Source organism: Muntiacus reevesi, chromosome 3, assembly GCF_963930625.1.
Source record: "Muntiacus reevesi chromosome 3, mMunRee1.1, whole genome shotgun sequence".
NCBI lineage: Eukaryota > Metazoa > Chordata > Mammalia > Artiodactyla > Cervidae > Muntiacus > Muntiacus reevesi.
Window position 1 is genome coordinate 171,259,517 of NC_089251.1, and position 17,476 is coordinate 171,276,992.

The following is a 17,476-nucleotide window of genomic DNA, read 5'->3' on the forward strand; positions in this document are numbered from 1 at the left end:
CCAGCTCCCGGGCAGGGAAAATGCAAGAGCAGAGGCGTCCCTAGAGAACGCGCTACCTTACCTGCCGGGAACAGCCCTTCTCTGTATTCGCCTGCCCAACGGTTATCTTCCGCAGAAATCGGTCATTGGTATCCACAACTGAAAGAGAAGAGAATAGAGGATCAACAAATAGGAACTGGCTGTCCAGAATGTATCTGGAGTGGTTCCGGATGTTGGGGAGGCAATGGAGAGCAAGAAACATGGTTTGACTTCTTGAGCAGATGATCCCCTGGAAGGACACAGCAGAGGTCAAAGAAACTAGCGATCACCCAGCTTAAGGAAATAAAGGAGGAGCCTGTGTTGGGCGGGGGTCAGGGGTTGCATGCCATTTTTACCAGGCAGTAAGGAAAAGCATTTCTGAAGCAGTGTCCTTTTTTTTCCAAAATGAAGTATGAGGCCCAAGAAGAAGACAATTAAGTCCCTCTAAAATCAAACTCCTGAAGGAGATAAGTCCTGGGTGTTCACTGGAAGGACTGATGCTGAAGCTGAAACTCCAATAGTTTGGCCACCTCATGTGAAGAGTAGACTCATTGGAAAAGACCCTGATGCTGGGAGGGATTGGGGGCAGGAGGAGACGGGGATGACAGAGGATGAGATGGCTGGATGACATCACCGACTCGATGGGCATGAGTTTGAGTAAACTCCAGGACTTTGTGATGGACAGGGAGCCCTGGCATGCTGCGATTCATGGGGTTGCAAAGAGTCGGACACAACTGAGCGACTGAACTGAACTGATCTGAACAGAAAAGGCAAACACTACATGACCATATGACCCACCATTTCCAACAGAATTGGAAGCAGGTATTGCACACCCATGATCATAGCAGCATTTATTCACAACAGCCAAGAAGTATCCACTGACAGATGAATGAATGAACCAATTTTATCCATTAAACCATTTGATCCAGTTTTATCCATTCATACCATGCAGTACAGATGTAGTATAGATGGATAATGGAATGCTACACAGTCATAAAATGAGTGAACATTTGATACATCATGCTACCACATGGATGAACGTGGAAAATATAAAAATGAAATAAACTGGATACAGTATGATTCCACTTGTACGGGGCTCTTAGAACAGGCAAATTATTTATAGAGACAGAACAGAATGGTGATGACAGAGGCTGAGGGGAGGTGGGGAGTTATTATTTAGGAAATGAGTTTTTGTTGAGGATGATAAAAAGATTTTGGGTATAGTTAGTGTTGATGGTATAGCTATATACTGTACACTTAATGCCATGAATACCACACTTATGAGTAATTAAAATGATAATGTTATATTTTACCACCAGAAAAAAAAAAACCTCCAAAATAAATAAAGTAGAATTTAGGGGGAGAAATCAGTGATGGTGAGAGTAGGTATCAATTCTCTTTACACTTTTCACTGGCTTATCTGAATGGCACTGATTCACACTTTGTTTTGTGAAAACCAAATGTGCAATGCCAGGAATCAAAGACAGAAGGACACAGACTTCACTAATAATTCATATGGCATCAAAAAGCAGGCGGTCCACACTGACAACTTAGATCCAACTTACTAAATGTTTAATACGGCACTGACAAAAATAGTGATGGGAATCGCATATCTGGGGACTAATAGCATCTGTGGGATAAACAGTGTGAACGTTTTCTTTCATACACAAAGCATGAGCAGACCTGCTCACCTTGTCTGCCTCCCTTGTTCCCTGACTTGTTACGTGTTGGCTCTTTCTCTATAACGATCCTCCTCTCTCTCACACATTCACACATATATACTCATTACCACACACCCATACAGACATCCAAGCAACACTCATCAAGCACAAGGAAATCTCTCTATGACTTTAAAGCACAGAGTCCTATGCCAAGAAAGGAATGCCTCTCCATATCGCCACTAGCTAGTGCTTATTCCCAAGGCCAATGGTACACAATCATATAAAGTAAAAGGATTTCCTACTCTCATGCAAAGCATACACAACGTGATCTTTTTTATTGGAAATTCAGCTGGATTTATTTAGCAAAGAGAACACAAATAAGCCAAGAAAAGAAAAGAAAAAGAAAAAAAAAAACAAGTTAACAAGATCAGCTATAATCAGTGGGACTCAGAAACCCCCGTGTGTTTGGCATGGCCCTAGCAGAGCAGGACGTCTCACAGTCCATCAAGCTTTTGATGTTCGTGGAAAGACACAAGCGAAATGACAGTGATATCTAAGACAAGAAAGGTGAAGATTAAATTCTGATACATAAGAAAGATGCATACTAGAAAGTAATGCTTCGGTGTTTAGTCACTAAGTCGTGTCTGACTGTTTTTGTGAACCCATGGACTGTAGCTCACCAGGCTCCTCTGTCCATGGGATTTCCCAGACAAGAATACTGGAGTGGGTTGCCATTTCCTTCTCCAAGGGATTTTCCCAAACTAGGGATTGAACCCATATCTCCTGCTTGGCAGGTGCGTTCTTTACCACTGAGCCATCTGGAAAGCAGAAAGTAACACTAGTAATACAGAAATCCTTGACTTTGAGCGATAGAGCTAAAGATAGAGTGAAAAACACATTTATTCATTTCAGAGATTTTTACTTAGGGTCAGTTTTGTGGCAGATCCTGTGCCAGCTGTTCAGAGATACAAAGGCCAACAAGACACCATTCTCTGATGGAAGGCACTTGCTGCCCAAGGGGAGAGATGGAGAGTGCAGGGAGGTGTGGAGAAGGGGAAGAGCTCCCGCGGAGAGAAGAGATCTGTCTTTTCACTCTTTGCCCTAGACAGTCCCTTGAGGACTACACTGCTGTGTCCTGAGGCTCACTAACAACCAGCTATGGTTCAGGCACTGGGTGGTACAAGATAGGACATCAGGGGCAGGCCCATTATTTTGGATTCAGCAGGAGAACGGTACTGATTCCCTGCAAAGCTGCAGGGCAGTGCTGGGAACCAGTAATTGGATGTCAGTTCCCTGGAGACTGAGGCTTTGGGTCCTTTGTCTAACAGCTCTTGAGCCTCTAGAGGACCCAATGCTCAGCAAGGCAGGGGCCCACAACCCTTGAGGAACAATAAAATGACCCAATGTCCACTGTCTCTTCTGCTTATATCATGTGTTTCTTTAACAGTCTATCAGCTCCCAGTTCCTGCCTGTCACCAGGCATTATGAGGCCTTCAAGCTTCTGATAGGAAGCATAGGATAAAACCACCAACAGTTGGATTTCTCATATAGGATGAAAGGAAAGAAGTGACCACTAAATGTGCAACATCCATATGGTGTGAGAGGAGGTTTTTAGCCCCACGTGGTTCCTGAATGTCTCCTTTCTAGTTATCAAATTATAAAACACCTAATCTCATCATAAAGGTTATACTCTTTTAAGCTCTAAGTCCAACTATTAAATGACCTCAATCTACGTGATGGAAGAGTCCTTTTTCTTATACTAATTCATGGGAGGAAGAGTCAAACTAGCTGTCAAATGTCATTCCGAATTCCTTGGACCCAGGCGGCAATGACGTTTTTATCATTTTAGTGCCCTAAACAATAATGCAATTCTAACACTTATTGGGACTAATTGTTTAACATCATTTCCATGAAAAATGATTCACAACAACGGTACAGTCTTTTCAGGCTTCTCAGGGAGAAAGAACAAGGACACAGCCCCATTTCTGATGGCCGTTTCTTGTGGCTGGAGCCACAGTGCAGATGTGGAAGACTGCCCCTTGTGTAAGATTTCTTTTTAGCATATCCCCTTGCTAGGTTTCAAATACACTGATTTCCACCTGCATAATTTTTCACTTATAAGTACACCTCCAATACGTTTTAAGGAATTAAATGAATTCACAAATACCTTGAAAAAGTTGACTATGCCTTTTGAATACAATGGTGTTGGAATAATTAATCCTTCCAGTAGATTCCCAATAAAATACTAAACATATTCACACCAGGAATTAAAAATGATGATGGTGGGACTTCCCTGGCAGTCCAGTGGTTAAGGCTGTGCGATTCCACTGCAGGAATTGTGGGTTCAATCCCTAGTTGGGGAACTAAGAGCCCATGTGCCCCACGGTGCAGTCAAAAAGATAAAATAAAAATGATGTTGGTCTGTTCAATAATCAACATATGATTAAGTAGGTTGTAGTTCATTCACAGAAGACTTCTGGAACCATTTAAAATGACCATAATAGTCACTAACAAAATGGAACATGATATAAAAGATATCTTATTATGATATAAATGAAACTAGTAGGATACAAATTTTTATAGCTCTAATTATACACAAAACATAGGTGCACAGAAAAACTATGAATAGTAGTTTTAATAGCACAGTAAAATGTTCCTGATTTTTTTTAGACAGTACTAAAATCTGTATAATGCTACTACTTTGATAATTTAAAAAAACATTTAGAACTTTCTAAAGAGATTTTACTCTCTGTTAGGAGTCTGGGAGACACAGACACACAGAAAAAGTACCTCCTACGACTATTACCACAATGACCATCTGGATGGTGCTTCAGGGTTTGGAAAGTACTCTCACGTCCCACTAGAGCCGTCCAAGGGAAAGGCTGCTATTATGACTCATTTACAGACAAGGAAAGCGAGTAACTCACTCGTCCAGAGTTACACGGCTCATAAATGACAGAGGCAAGACAGGTTCTCTGGTCCTTGCTTTTTCATCTCACTAAATTTGTAGTGAACAGGTTGAATGGATTCCCAAGAGTTGAACCTCATGCAGGTGGGGTGGTCCTGAGCTGTGTCTGGGAAGGCAAGATGGGAGATGGGATGGGATGGGCCAGCGGGGGCCGGGGCAGAGGGACGAGGCAAATAGGAAGCAAAGGTGTTTATGCGGGTCAGTGGTCCTGAAGGCCAGGCTGTGGGGTGGAGCATCAACCACCCCGGATGGAGGCTCTCAGAAAGGGACATCTCCCCCATTACTATGAAATCACCGAGTTATGGGGCGGAGGTGGGGGGTGGGGTTTGGAAATGGAAGTAAGAAAATCTATTAAAAGGTAACTGCAATAAATCAGGCATCTACTCATAATTTTTAAAAAAAGTGACATACAGCAAATTCCCGTTAGCTATCTATTTTACATATGGTAATATAAGTTTCCATGTTACTCTCTCCACACATCTCACCCTCTCCTGCTGTATGTCTTAGGAAACTCAAACAGGGCCTCTGTATCAACCTAGAGGGGTGGGATGGGGGAGATGGGAGGGAGGTTCAAAAAGGAGCGGATATATGTATACCTGTGGCTGATGCAAGTTAAGGTTTGATGGAAAATAACAAAATTCTGTAAAGCAATTATCCTTCAATTAAAAAAAAAAAAAGGTGTGTAGAAATGCAGAAAGGTAGTGAGAGGGGAGCTCTGAGAACAACAAAGAAAGGATCAGGAATACACACTATCTGACTCCTCTATAGGTTTTATCCAGTGCTGTTTTCACATGCCTGGAAGTATATATTATCAACTCCATTTCCATTTGCCAGAACAGGCATGTGCTTTGCTCAGGGTCACGCAGTTAAGTTAGTGGCAGGGGAGACATCCACTCAAGGCTCCTGACTCCACATTCAGTGCCTTCCTGCCCACTCCACCCACATCCCACCGTTGCAGACAGCAGGGTGGGGTGGCAGTGGTGAGGGGATGTCATAGCAAAGAGGGAAACAGGAAGGCTAGGGCCGAAGTCCCTTCATGCCACATTTCAAGTGTTAGAGATGATTCTCATCAGTGGCTGGAAGCATTATACTCAGAGAAAAAAAATTCCTCACTGAAAACAGAAATTTCTGAGAGGCTCAGACCTGGCTGGTAAGGGAAGAGAAAGGAAGAAATTAAAATTAGGGTGCCAGGTAGAGAGGCAGTGGGAGCCACAGACAGTCCCCTCACTAACAGAAGACAAGAGCCCAGAAAAGAGATAGGAAGAAAGTACTTTTCCTGGGAAATTTGGAAGAGGCGGGGTGATTGGGATGAGCTAAGGGCACAGTTATTTCTCCCAACTAGGAGATGAGGATGAGAAAGGCTGGTAAAACAACAGTGACTAAGTTAATGGAGCGATTGTGCAATGCAAGCTGGGAAGACAGTGGAAGAAATACAATCGTGCGTTTGTGAAATCAACAGAGAGGGGCCAGCTAGAGGACGTGTTACCCTCCCCATCCGGGCACGAGCACCCACCTCTCTGCCACGTGATGGTGGAGGGGTCGATGTCAAGACGGGCAAATTTCCTCATTTCCTCTTCCGTCAATGCACTCGGGTCAGTCTTATTTATTCCCAGTTTCTAGTGGTTAAGAAGAACAAAGCAAGATGTAATCAAATTGTCTCTACTTTAATTCCTCCGTAACTAGGACAACCTTTTTAAAAACTAAGCTGAACTTGTAGTAAATTGCAGGTTAGGCTAATTCATAAATAAATGTCAGAATCCAAACATGCCCTAAATGGAAGACACGGATATTTGTAATTGTTATTGTTTAGTCGCTCAGTCATGTCCAATTCTCTGCGACCCCGTGGACTGCAGCACACCAGGCTTCCCTGTCCTTTACCATCTCCCAGAGTTTGCTCAAACAGGTGATGGTGCAGGTGACAATATACAAAGAACAAGTGTCGAGTTGCCTGTCGTGACCTCAGGTTATGTGGTCACCTCATGCTGTGCTCAGAAGGGGCATAAACTGTCCATCTAATTGATGCTTGAGTTCATTAATTCTTCTTTTCTGATACAAATCCCAATAATTTAAGTTTTATGTCTATGTTTTCAAGTCATTTCTATTCCCATTAGAAAAAGAATTAAAACTTTAAATGCATCTCTTTCTACAAAGGAAACATTTTAAGAAAATGCTTTTTGATAATGTATAAGAGTGTCTGCCACAAGCCAGCCACCTTGGTAAGTTAAGGAGAAATACTGAGAGCTTAGTCCTGACAGTAGAATTTAACCTCTAACCAGAAGGATAGGTTCCGGGCTGAAAAACATTTTGACTTTCGCTTAAGGAACACAGTCTAAGAGCTCATGTCTTTTTATTATTTATTGTGATAAGTCTTTCTTAGGGCTTCCCTGGCGGCTCAGTGCTAAAAACCTGTCTGCCAATGCAGGAGATGCAGGTTTGATCCCTGGGTCAGGAAGATGCCCTGAAGAAGCAAATGAAAACTCACTCCAGTATTCTTGCCTGGGAAATCCCATGGACAGAGCAGCCTGGTGGGCTACAGTCTACGGGTTTGCAAAGAGTCTGACGCAACTTAAACACTAGACAACAACAAAGTAGAAGCAAAGAATGTGGGAAACAGAAACCATACAAATGCTGGAGCTGCTGAGGATAGTATATTGTGTGTTCTCAACAAATCGAACTTGGTTTAGGAAGAAGCCAGGGAATAAATTTTTTAAACCAATTCCCCCAATTAATGGTTGCAAATTAAAGTTACTTTTTTCACTTCTGAAAAAAAGTAAGGGGAAAATCCATGTGATTCGTGGGATGTTAAGTAGCAATAGCACCAGAAAATGGCAAAATGGATAAGAACTAAGAGCACATCCACAAATACAATCTTAGTATCTTGCTGCAATAAAAAATGAAATAGATGAACTTTCAAAGGCTTCCCTAGAAAGTTAAAACATGTTATGGAAGAGACTCTTGGCTATCCTCATTTGTTGGTTGACAAGATTTCTGAGCAAAGTGGTCCTCTCACTTTATAGATGAAGAAGCTGACATCTACAAGAGAGAACTAATTTGTTCACCAGTTTTTTGGTGCAGAATCCAGGACTCAGGCATCTAGTTCCATGTAAACTCTGCTACACCATTCTGCCTTTTTAAAGAGTTTCATATATATTTTATATATATATATATATATGTATGTATAAAGTATCTGAAAACCAAAACTCAAATCAAGTTCAAGATTTCTGGTTTCAATTTTTTGATTTGTTTCCAGGGTATTATTTTGTTAAAGAACCATTAACTGAAAACTTACTTTCAGCCGAGCAAGTTGAATTTTTGAAAATTCTCGAACACCATTCACTGAAGGAACCAGTCGATTATATAGGGCCTAAAGACACAAAACAAAAACAAAACTCACACAAGTTTAAAGGCCAACCATGAATGTGGACAATTTACACAATATGACAAAGTTCATTACATTTATAACCAAACTGTTTGGATTAGAGACTCTATTAAAATTCTTGGCTAAAGTAAACAATTTAGACTTAAGTTCTGTCATTTTAATAAATCTGAACTGGATCTGAAATAATGCACATTGTAAAGAGCTTGCATGAAAACATATTTCTTGATCTACAGCCTTTTAACTATCAAATTAAAATTTATCTCTATAGCTGCCTTCAGCTTCAAGAACTCACTAGGACTAGGTTTAATTGGAGGATGACAGGACTTTTGTGAAATATGCCAAAAATTCCCACTTTTATCCACAACCTATGTCTGTGAGGAACTAGCATCTATGAAGGATTAGCATCTGGTAGCATGTCCCCCGGAGAAGGCAATGGCAACCTACTCCAGTACTCTTGCCTGGAGAATCCCATGGCCGGAGGAGCCTGGTGGGTTGCAGTCCATGAGGTTGCTGAGTCGGACACGACTGAGCGACTTCGCTTTCACTTTTCACTTTCATGCATTAGAGAAGGAAATGGCAAGCCACTCCAGTGTTCTTGCCGGGAGAATCCCAGGGACAGGGGAGCCTGGTGGGCTGCCGTCTTTGGGGTGGCAGAGTCGAACATGACTGAAGTGACTTAGCAGCAACAGCAGCGGTAGTGTGTTCCCTGTGTGAGCTATATCTCAGACTGCACACCCTAATCCAAAAAGGAGGCCTGACATGTTTAACAGGGTGTTGAGACTAGCTGCCTCTAACATGGGAATCTTAAAAAGAATCTCCCCAATCCCCTTAGTACAGATCAGAGATTATACCTATGGGCAAAACCAAGAAAACTTGTCTACCAATTACCTTTAAAATTAAAGGTTCATCTCAAAGATTATTTGGCTTAAAAAGTACAACTAGCAGAATTCTCCCATTAACTTGGCAGTGGTCAGAAACTCATTTGAGAATCTGTCTGAAGTAGAGATCCTCTCCTTGAGAAGTAAGGACACATAACTAATTCACAAAATTTTGAATAGGATTTCAGACAACTTGGAGACTCCAAAAGTTTTTCCACGAACTTCTTAATCCAGGTCTCCCAGGGTAAGATGCCCAAAATGGCCAATAAGGGGCCTGTCTCACCTTATCTGTTTGAGTGTTTTCATGCAAAATCCTTGCGTCGATAGCGGCAGCCAGCAAATTATTGGCAGCGGTAATGGCGTGGATGTCCCCAGTAAGGTGAAGGTTGAACTAGAAAATGAAATGAAAACATTTAACTTGCTTCAAACAACCATCCGCAGTACTGAAGGACTTTCTGAATAAACAAAATAATATGCTAATTACACACCTCTACAATGGTTAGGTGTGTTTTACAAAGCCTGCATCAGAAAAACCAACGTCAGGGTCTTCCCCTTGACAACAAAGAACACGTGCACAGACTTCCTATTGGAAATCATTCCTTTTTAAGGTTAAGAGGGAAACAATTCTGGTGGAGTTAATGATTGGTTTCCTTATTTTGGTTTTCTTTTCTCATGTACTTTTATGTACTGTTTTATAATTAGGAAAATAGTATCATATCAAATGTACTTGACAATATGGCAGGGAATAGAACACACAGTAGAAACAGAAAAATACAAAATGTGACAGCTGAAGAAATAGAAAAAAATGTATCACCATCACAACTTCATATTTCTGTTATTTTTCTTCTAATCTTAGGTGCACGCATGATTATTACATGTAGAATTAGCATATTTGTAATTTGTTAACTTCTTTCTTTAAAAATATATTGTAGAGATCAATATCAAAAGATATTTAAAAATAACCCACATATTTTCAAGTGCAATGTGACATTTAAAAAGAGAGATCTTTGACTTAGCCATTGACAGCGTCTGTAAAGTTAGAAGATTGAAAAAATACAGGGGGTGATGGAAGAGAAAAAAGCTTTTAAATGAGAAATTAGTATTAAAATGAGAAATTAATATCAAAGATACTTTAAAAATCCCATGTATTTGGAAATGAAATGTGCACTTTTAAATAATGGGTGTATCTAATAAGACATAACAAGGGAAATTAGAAAATATTTGTCATAGTAGAAAAATGAAAAGAAAATTTATAAAAATTTGTTGCATGCAGCTATAGCTGCTCAATGCAATTAAATATGATCTGGAATCTTGAATAAGGTATGAAAATAAATAATGGACCCTGGCATTAAATTTTGTGAAATTTGAATAAAATCTGTATTTTAGTTAATAATACTGCATCACATGTTAATTCCCTGATTTTTTTTTTTTTTTTTACAATACAGTATTTCTTTATGTTGATAAAAGAACCTCTGTATGATTTCAATACCTTCAGACCATGAAATTTTTGCACCTGCTGTTATGTCCCTGGATATGTTCCAGTGACTCCTAATTTACAGTCTATGGGAACTTGAATAAAATTTGTATCCTACTGTTGTGTGAAAATTGCATAAATCTTAATTACATTGAATTGGTTTATATTGCTTTTCAGGTCTACTATATCCTTCTACTTTTCTGTATATTCATTCTATTAAGTTTTGAGAGTTTGATATTAAAACTTCAACTAAAAACCTTAATTTGTCTACTTAAAAAATAATTGTACTACATCATAGAACTATATGTAACTTAGTTCTATTTTTTCCAAGTCTCCTGTAAATGTGCTATCATATTTTCATAATTTAAAAAATAAAGAAGCAAAGAAAAAGAAATATTGTGTAATAATCTTGTTTGTGTATGGCTACTTGTTCACAGGGGTTGTATAGTCATGCATATGTAATATTTTTTATTTAAGTTGCTTCCAGATTTTCACTTTTGTAAAGAAACAATCATTTTAAAACACATACAAGTAGTTTTTTAAAATAGAAATTAATTTCTGAACAAGCAATATAGGCACTCCAGCAGGCACTCTGCTCAGAGCTGAGGATGGATAGATGGAGAAGACACTGGAGGTCCTCAAATTCAAGAACAAACTGCCGGCGTTTCACCTACTCAGCTATCATAAGATAGCCTTAACTATTTTACGCTTCCATTTGGCATCGGCAGGTGATGTCACATGACAACGCAACACCAAGGCTATTTCCATCCTTGACAGCAAAATCCTGAGCTGCTCCCCAGGCCACATTCCTTACACTGCATCTCCAATCTGACCCTGGCTCTGAAGAGCCTGGCTTGTGAATATTACTCATGCCCCTGCAAATGTGGGGCCCAGGGCTGTCCTCAGCAAAGCCTTGGACGATTTGTTCTCACTCCCATATTTAAAGATAGTTAAAGATCTCCATGGGTTAAAAAAAACAAAAAACTATTCCTTGAACAAAGGGCTTCCCAGGCGGCTCAGTGGTAAAGAAGCCACCTGCCCATGTAGGAGATACAGGAGATATTAGTTTGATCCCAGGGTTGGAAAGATCCCCGGAGAAGGAAATGGCAACCCACTTTGGTATTCTTGTCTGGGAAATCCATGGAGAGAGGAGCCTGGCGGGCAGGCTACAGGCCATGGGGTTGCAAAGAATTGGACACGACTAAGTGACTAAGCACAGACAGACAGGTTTTGTCCTTCAACAAAACTAACACATATTTCCTAGCGCTGGGCACGCTCTGCTAAGTGCTAAGGGCTACAACTCCCCAAGGCCGGTGGGACCACAGTGGGGTAAACGTGGAGAAGGAAGAGATGTGTTGGATGGATGGAGTAGAAGCTGGATGTGTGAGCTAGGCAGGGACAGCAGGAAAGGAAAGGGGAAATCTTCCAGACTTTGATCCAAAAGACAAGAGAGCAGGAATCCAAGTAGCTTGACAGGGTGGAGAGAGAGCGTGGTGTGTGGGAAGTTGAGACGGCGGGTGGATGGGGAGATGGCAGGAACGTGGGCACACGGGGGCCGGCTGTGTTGTGCTGGACAGAGTGGTGGAGTCCCTGTTGAGGCAAACACAATAGGAAAGTAACCTGCTCAGACACGGGTTGAGGAAGGTTCCTTAGGACCTGACCCAAGAGACTGATGCAAAGAGTGGAACTGATGGGACCTGGCCATGGGTTAGATCCAGGGGACCAGCAAGAGTTATGCAGGGTAGAAGAATGTGATCTTGGAGAAAAAAGAATTGACACCATTGCCACTTCTGGATCATTCTTCTTTGGAACTATGGTCATCCCTCCATGGGAAATTGGTTTCCGGACTCCCGCAGATACCAAAAGTCAGACCCTCAAAGTCCCTTATGTCCAATAGGGTAGTATTTGTATACAAACATACACACATCCTCCAGTATAATCTAAATCATCACTAGACTACCTATCATAAATACCCAATACCAAGTAAATGTTATGGAAATAGCTGCCAGTGTGCATTAAATTGAAGTTTTGCTTTTTGGAATTTCTGGAAAAAGATTTTTTTTCTGAGTATTTTCAAGCTGCAACTGTTAAAAACCATGGATGTGGAATGTGGGGATACAGACGGCCGGCTGGATTTGATTCCGAGGTCTCAATCCACAGAGGTGGAGAGTCCAGCCTTCCTGAATTCAGCAGAATAACAGATGGAGAGACAACCCTGCATCTTTTCATCCAGAACCCTGAGGTGGGTTTCGGGACTCAGAATTTTTTGGAATGCAGAAAGGTAGTGTGATGTACATAATCTATTTCTAAAACATTCCAAGCAAGGTCCAGGTCAGCATCCATCAATCAAAAACAGTATTTCTGCAGAAAAATATATGAATATTTACAACAAGCAGCATAGACAAAATCCACAAGAAGCTCCTAACAGTAAATGTCAGGTTCTGCCCCTAAATGAGTCATGCAAACATTTCTGGTTTTCAGATCCTTTAGGACTTTGGGTTGGAGGATAAAGTACTATGGGTGTATAAGGTTCCAGGAGGGAAAAACAGACACATAAGACACATCTCTTTGAAATCTTACCTCCTCCATAGGGATGACCTGGGCATATCCACCACCTGCAGCGCCTCCTAAACAACAGAGCAGGTAGCATTTGAGATGAGTCGCCAAGTATAGCTACACAAGAGCCCCAGAGAAACCATCCCCCAAACCCAACAGGGAGGCATGTATCCCCAAGATGTAAGAAGTACAGGCAGTGAGTGACATTACTGGTATGGCAAAGCAGAACAGAAAGGGGAGACGTTCACCCCACGCCCCACTCTGTAACTGAAGGACTTCGGTCTCTTTGTTTAGAGGAGGGTAAGCATAATATGGGCTTCCCTGGTAGTTGAGCTGGTAAAGAATTCACCTGCAATGCAGGAGACCCCAGTTCAACTCCTGGGTCGGGAAGACCCCCTGGAGAAAGTATAGGCTACCCACTCCAGTCTTCTGGGGCTTCTCTTGTGGCTCAAGCAGTAAAGAATATGCCTGCAATGCAGGAGACCTGAGTTCGATCCCTGGGCTGGGAAGATCCCCTGGAGGAGGGCATGGAAACCCACTCCCGTATGCTTGCCTGGAGAATCCCCATGAACAGGAGTCTGGTGGGCTACAGTCCATGGGGTCACAAAGAGTCAGATACCACTGAGCGACTAAGCACACAGCACACACAAGCCTAACATAGCAAATGCTGTTGCACCAAACATGGGATTATTTCATTAATGATTAGATGTGGCTATGCTTTATCCAAAACGCACATGTGGTCTAGACAATCCTATTGGCAAAGCAGAAACAGAAACACACATAGAGAACAAATATGTGGACACTAAGTGGGGGGTAAAGGGGGGTGGGATGAATTGGGGGATGGGCATTGACACATATACACTATTGATACTATGTAGAAAATAGATGTTAGCTTTCTAACTGAGAACAGACTGTACAGCTCCGGGAACTCTACTCAATGCTCTGTGGTCATCCCAACAGGGAGGGGATATATGTAAATATATGGCTGATTCATTTTGTTGTATAGTAGAAACTAGCACAGCATTATAAAGCACCTACACTTCAATAAAAATTAAAAAAAATTTTTTTAAATAAAATGCACATGAATTTAAGTACCAAAAAATGTTTCCTAAATAAAATCTACCTGATAAACAGATTTACAGATTATAGACTATCAGTTTATTTTAGTTAATAGTATATACGATTTGTCATAATGCTTATCCTTCAAAATAGTAAAGTTATCACATTAAAAAGACTTCTCTTTCCTAAAACAATACCTTCTGCGTCCATTATTATATCCTATTTGGTCCTGACAACAAATTGGTAAGCCTAGTACTATATGCCTTTTACAATTGTGGCTCAGAGAGGTTATGACTGGCTAAAGGTCACACAGCGGTAAGAAAGATAGCCACAAAGAAAACCCCAGCCTTCTTGTCCAAGTCTAGTGTTCACTGCACTACATAATACATGACATTCTAAGAGTACTTAAAGTTAGGAGTTATTAATACTTGTAGCAGCAAATATAAATATAATACTGCTAAAAACCACAAAGTACTGAGAACAAGAACTGCGGCATGAATGCTGTTACAAAGTGAGCTGAAGAATGATTCATGATAAATCGATGAAAAAGGATGAGTGAACGTGTAGGAGCCAAATCTCAGCACACCCACAGCCACAGGGGAATTTCATCTCATGTCCCAGTCCACAGTCAGCTTCCAGAGCTCCTGCGGCCCCACACGGCAGCTCTGATGAGATAAGGCTTGGGGGCCGACCTAGGGGTCTCTAACTGTTTCGATGGAAACACCTCTACCTTGGCAGGGATGATAAAACAACGGTATGAACGGCAGCATTTTAAAACCACTCAGCAGAGAAGGAACTGTTGAAATGGAGGGCTTCTGTTCAAGGCTGGAATCCTGAGCAAAAGCTGGATGGATCACTGTCTGAGTGAGGGAAGGGGATGGGTTTCCTGGGGACCCCCACTCAGACCTCCGCCTGCAGTTCTCTCGGCAGGAGGACCAAGTCCAGGAGACCTCCACCTACTGAGTGTAGGGTGGTGCGTTGGGGAGTGGGGCGTGCTTGTAGGGACGAAATGGACCAGTTCCACATTTGCTGGTGATGAATTTTGCTCTGAAAAGTATCTGTTGTTATTGCTGTTCAGTCGTTTGGTCATGTCTGACTCATTGAGAGCCCGTGGACTGTGGCACGTCTGGCTTCCCGGTCCTTCACTGTCTCCCAGAGTTTGCCCCAACTCATGTCCACTGAGTCAATGATGCCATCCCACCAGCTCATCCTCTGTCCCCTCCTTTTCCTTCTCCCCTCAATCCTTCCCAGTATCCGGGTCTTTTCCAATGTATATACTAGCTGTTAAATAAATTACCTTTAACTCCAAATGTCGGTCCTTGAGAAGGCTGCCTGAGACAGGCAAAGGAGTTGACGTTCAGATGCGCAGTCAATGCCTGTACAAGCCCAATTGTAACTGTACTTTTTCCTTCTCCAAGAGGGGTGGGTGTGATCCTGATTTGGGGGAAAAACAGTAACTTTAATAATGTTTTCTAGACAACTTATGCAAAATCAATCTATGGTACAAGAATCAATCGAAGGAGACCAGCAGAGACCAGGCCATGCCAAAATCCCTGAATCACTCAACTTCCTTGGACCTTTGTGGTTCATTTACATCACAAAGTCCACACTTAAAAGTCAAGATACAGATACAAGAGAGCCAATTAAGAAAAGTTATTTAGCAGTAGTGCCAATAACATTATCAACTTCAGGAAATGGCATAAACTTATCTATCAAAGTGATTTAATAATTAAGCTGATGTCATTTCTTGCTGATGGATCATTTGGCATTTGTTCTTCCAGGGCCATTTACTGAGGGTGTTATGTGGGCACCGAGCCTAAGTCAATGGTTCATACACGGTGACGTGTGGCCAGACTTGTCCATTAGATGGGACTCTAATGTCCCCACTCATCTATCTCCTTCTTGCCATCAATGTCCGTGGCTTTTCTAGCCATATTTGAACACAAACCAGGCTGAAGGCTCATTACCTCCAGGGTGGCCCATTCATTTCATGATAACTTTTACAGTTAGACAAGTTCTTTGTCCTAAAGCAGGGATGTTAGCATTCCTGTAGCCTCCTACAGACACACTTAGCCGACTCCCTTTCCACAAAACAACCCCTCAAATATTTAGAAGGAATAAGTCCACAGCCCCTAAACACACTAAGGAGGTCACCTCTGCTCTGGGGGCTCACCATTGTGTACACACCCTAAAAAGCCAAGCATCACACGTTCACATCACAGTAGAAGAAACAGGTCAGATGAGTTATTACATTCCCAAGAAAAAACCCATGAAATTATTCCTTAGCATATTCTAATCAGTGCTACAAGTTTTTAAAACTTCTTTGGGCTTACAGTTTAGTCTTCTATGAGTTAGAGGGTATGAGCCAAATTGTCTGGGACACTCAAACACAGCAAAACTGATGACAGAGTTTTCTGACCTGCAAAATGCAGCGATGTGACCACAAAGAAGCAACACAACTATCTCAGACCACCGCGGCTATACAATCATTCTTTCAGCAAATATATCTTGACTGGCACTAAGTCCAGGTTATCAGACCCTGGGGACACAATGATAGCCATGTTGGACTCCACTGCTGGCCTCACAGAGCTTATAGACAATGGGAGATAGTAGTAGTGTAGGGTTAGCTGCTCAGTCACGTCTGACTGTTTGTGAACCCACAAACTGTAGCCCGCTAGACTCCTCTGTCTGTGGGATTCTCCAGGCAAGAATACTCGAGTGAGTTGCCATTCCCTTCTCCAGAGGATTTTCCCCAACCCAGGGATCAAACTTGGTACTCCTGCATTGCAGGCAGATTCTTTACTGTCTGAGCTAGCAGGAAGCCACACAGCCGATGGGAGATATGGAGAGCTAAACCGGCATTTACAATGAATCTGAGAAATGCTGAGACAGGGGAAATGGCAGTAAGACTGTATCTTGAGAGTATGCAGAAGGATGATCTAATTAGATCTGGGACATCAAGAAGACTTCCTGGAGGAAGTGACATCTGATACCTGACAAATGAATAAGCATTAGCCAGATAAAAGTAATCAGTTTGGGGTAATTCATATCCTAGGTCCTGTGCTTTACATTTACTGGGTTAATTTTTATCTTCATTTGATAAATGAGGACACCGAGGCACAGCAATTTTAAGCAACCTGCTCAAGGCCACACGGATGAATAAACCAGGAAATTAAATCCAGGCAAATGGTCTGATGTCACTAGGTTATCTCTATGGATGTAAGTTCTTATGGACAATGAGTCATATAAAGCATGGGAATGGGGATGACCACTCAGTAAGAGTTAAGAAAGGACAAAAGGGATAAAGACAGAATTGTTAAGAACACTGTCTCTAAGGGGACAGTTGGAAGAAAAGAGCAAAAGGAAATTAAGAATGAGAGGGAAGCCTTGACAGGGGACACAGGTGGGACAGGGGGACCGAGGAAGTGGCCACAGCCTCAAAGGTGGTCCAGTGATAATCAGTCACTCAATTTAGCGACAACA

At 41.8% G+C, this 17,476-nt stretch overlaps 1 protein-coding gene across 2 annotated transcripts in view; it reads right to left on the reverse strand.

Moving 5' to 3' along the window:
* MTHFD1L (methylenetetrahydrofolate dehydrogenase (NADP+ dependent) 1 like) overlaps positions 1-17,476 on the reverse strand; it is a 174,162-nt gene that overhangs the window by 110,609 nt on the left and 46,077 nt on the right. For both annotated transcript variants that reach the window (XM_065931123.1, XM_065931124.1), the window contains exons 12-17: positions 15,291-15,427; positions 12,959-13,005; positions 9,188-9,295; positions 7,937-8,011; positions 6,161-6,263; positions 62-138 (exon numbers count right to left, since the gene is read on the reverse strand). In XM_065931123.1, coding sequence (XP_065787195.1) covers positions 62-138; positions 6,161-6,263; positions 7,937-8,011; positions 9,188-9,295; positions 12,959-13,005; positions 15,291-15,427 — 547 coding nt within the window. The remainder of the gene's footprint in view (positions 1-61; positions 139-6,160; positions 6,264-7,936; positions 8,012-9,187; positions 9,296-12,958; positions 13,006-15,290; positions 15,428-17,476) is intronic.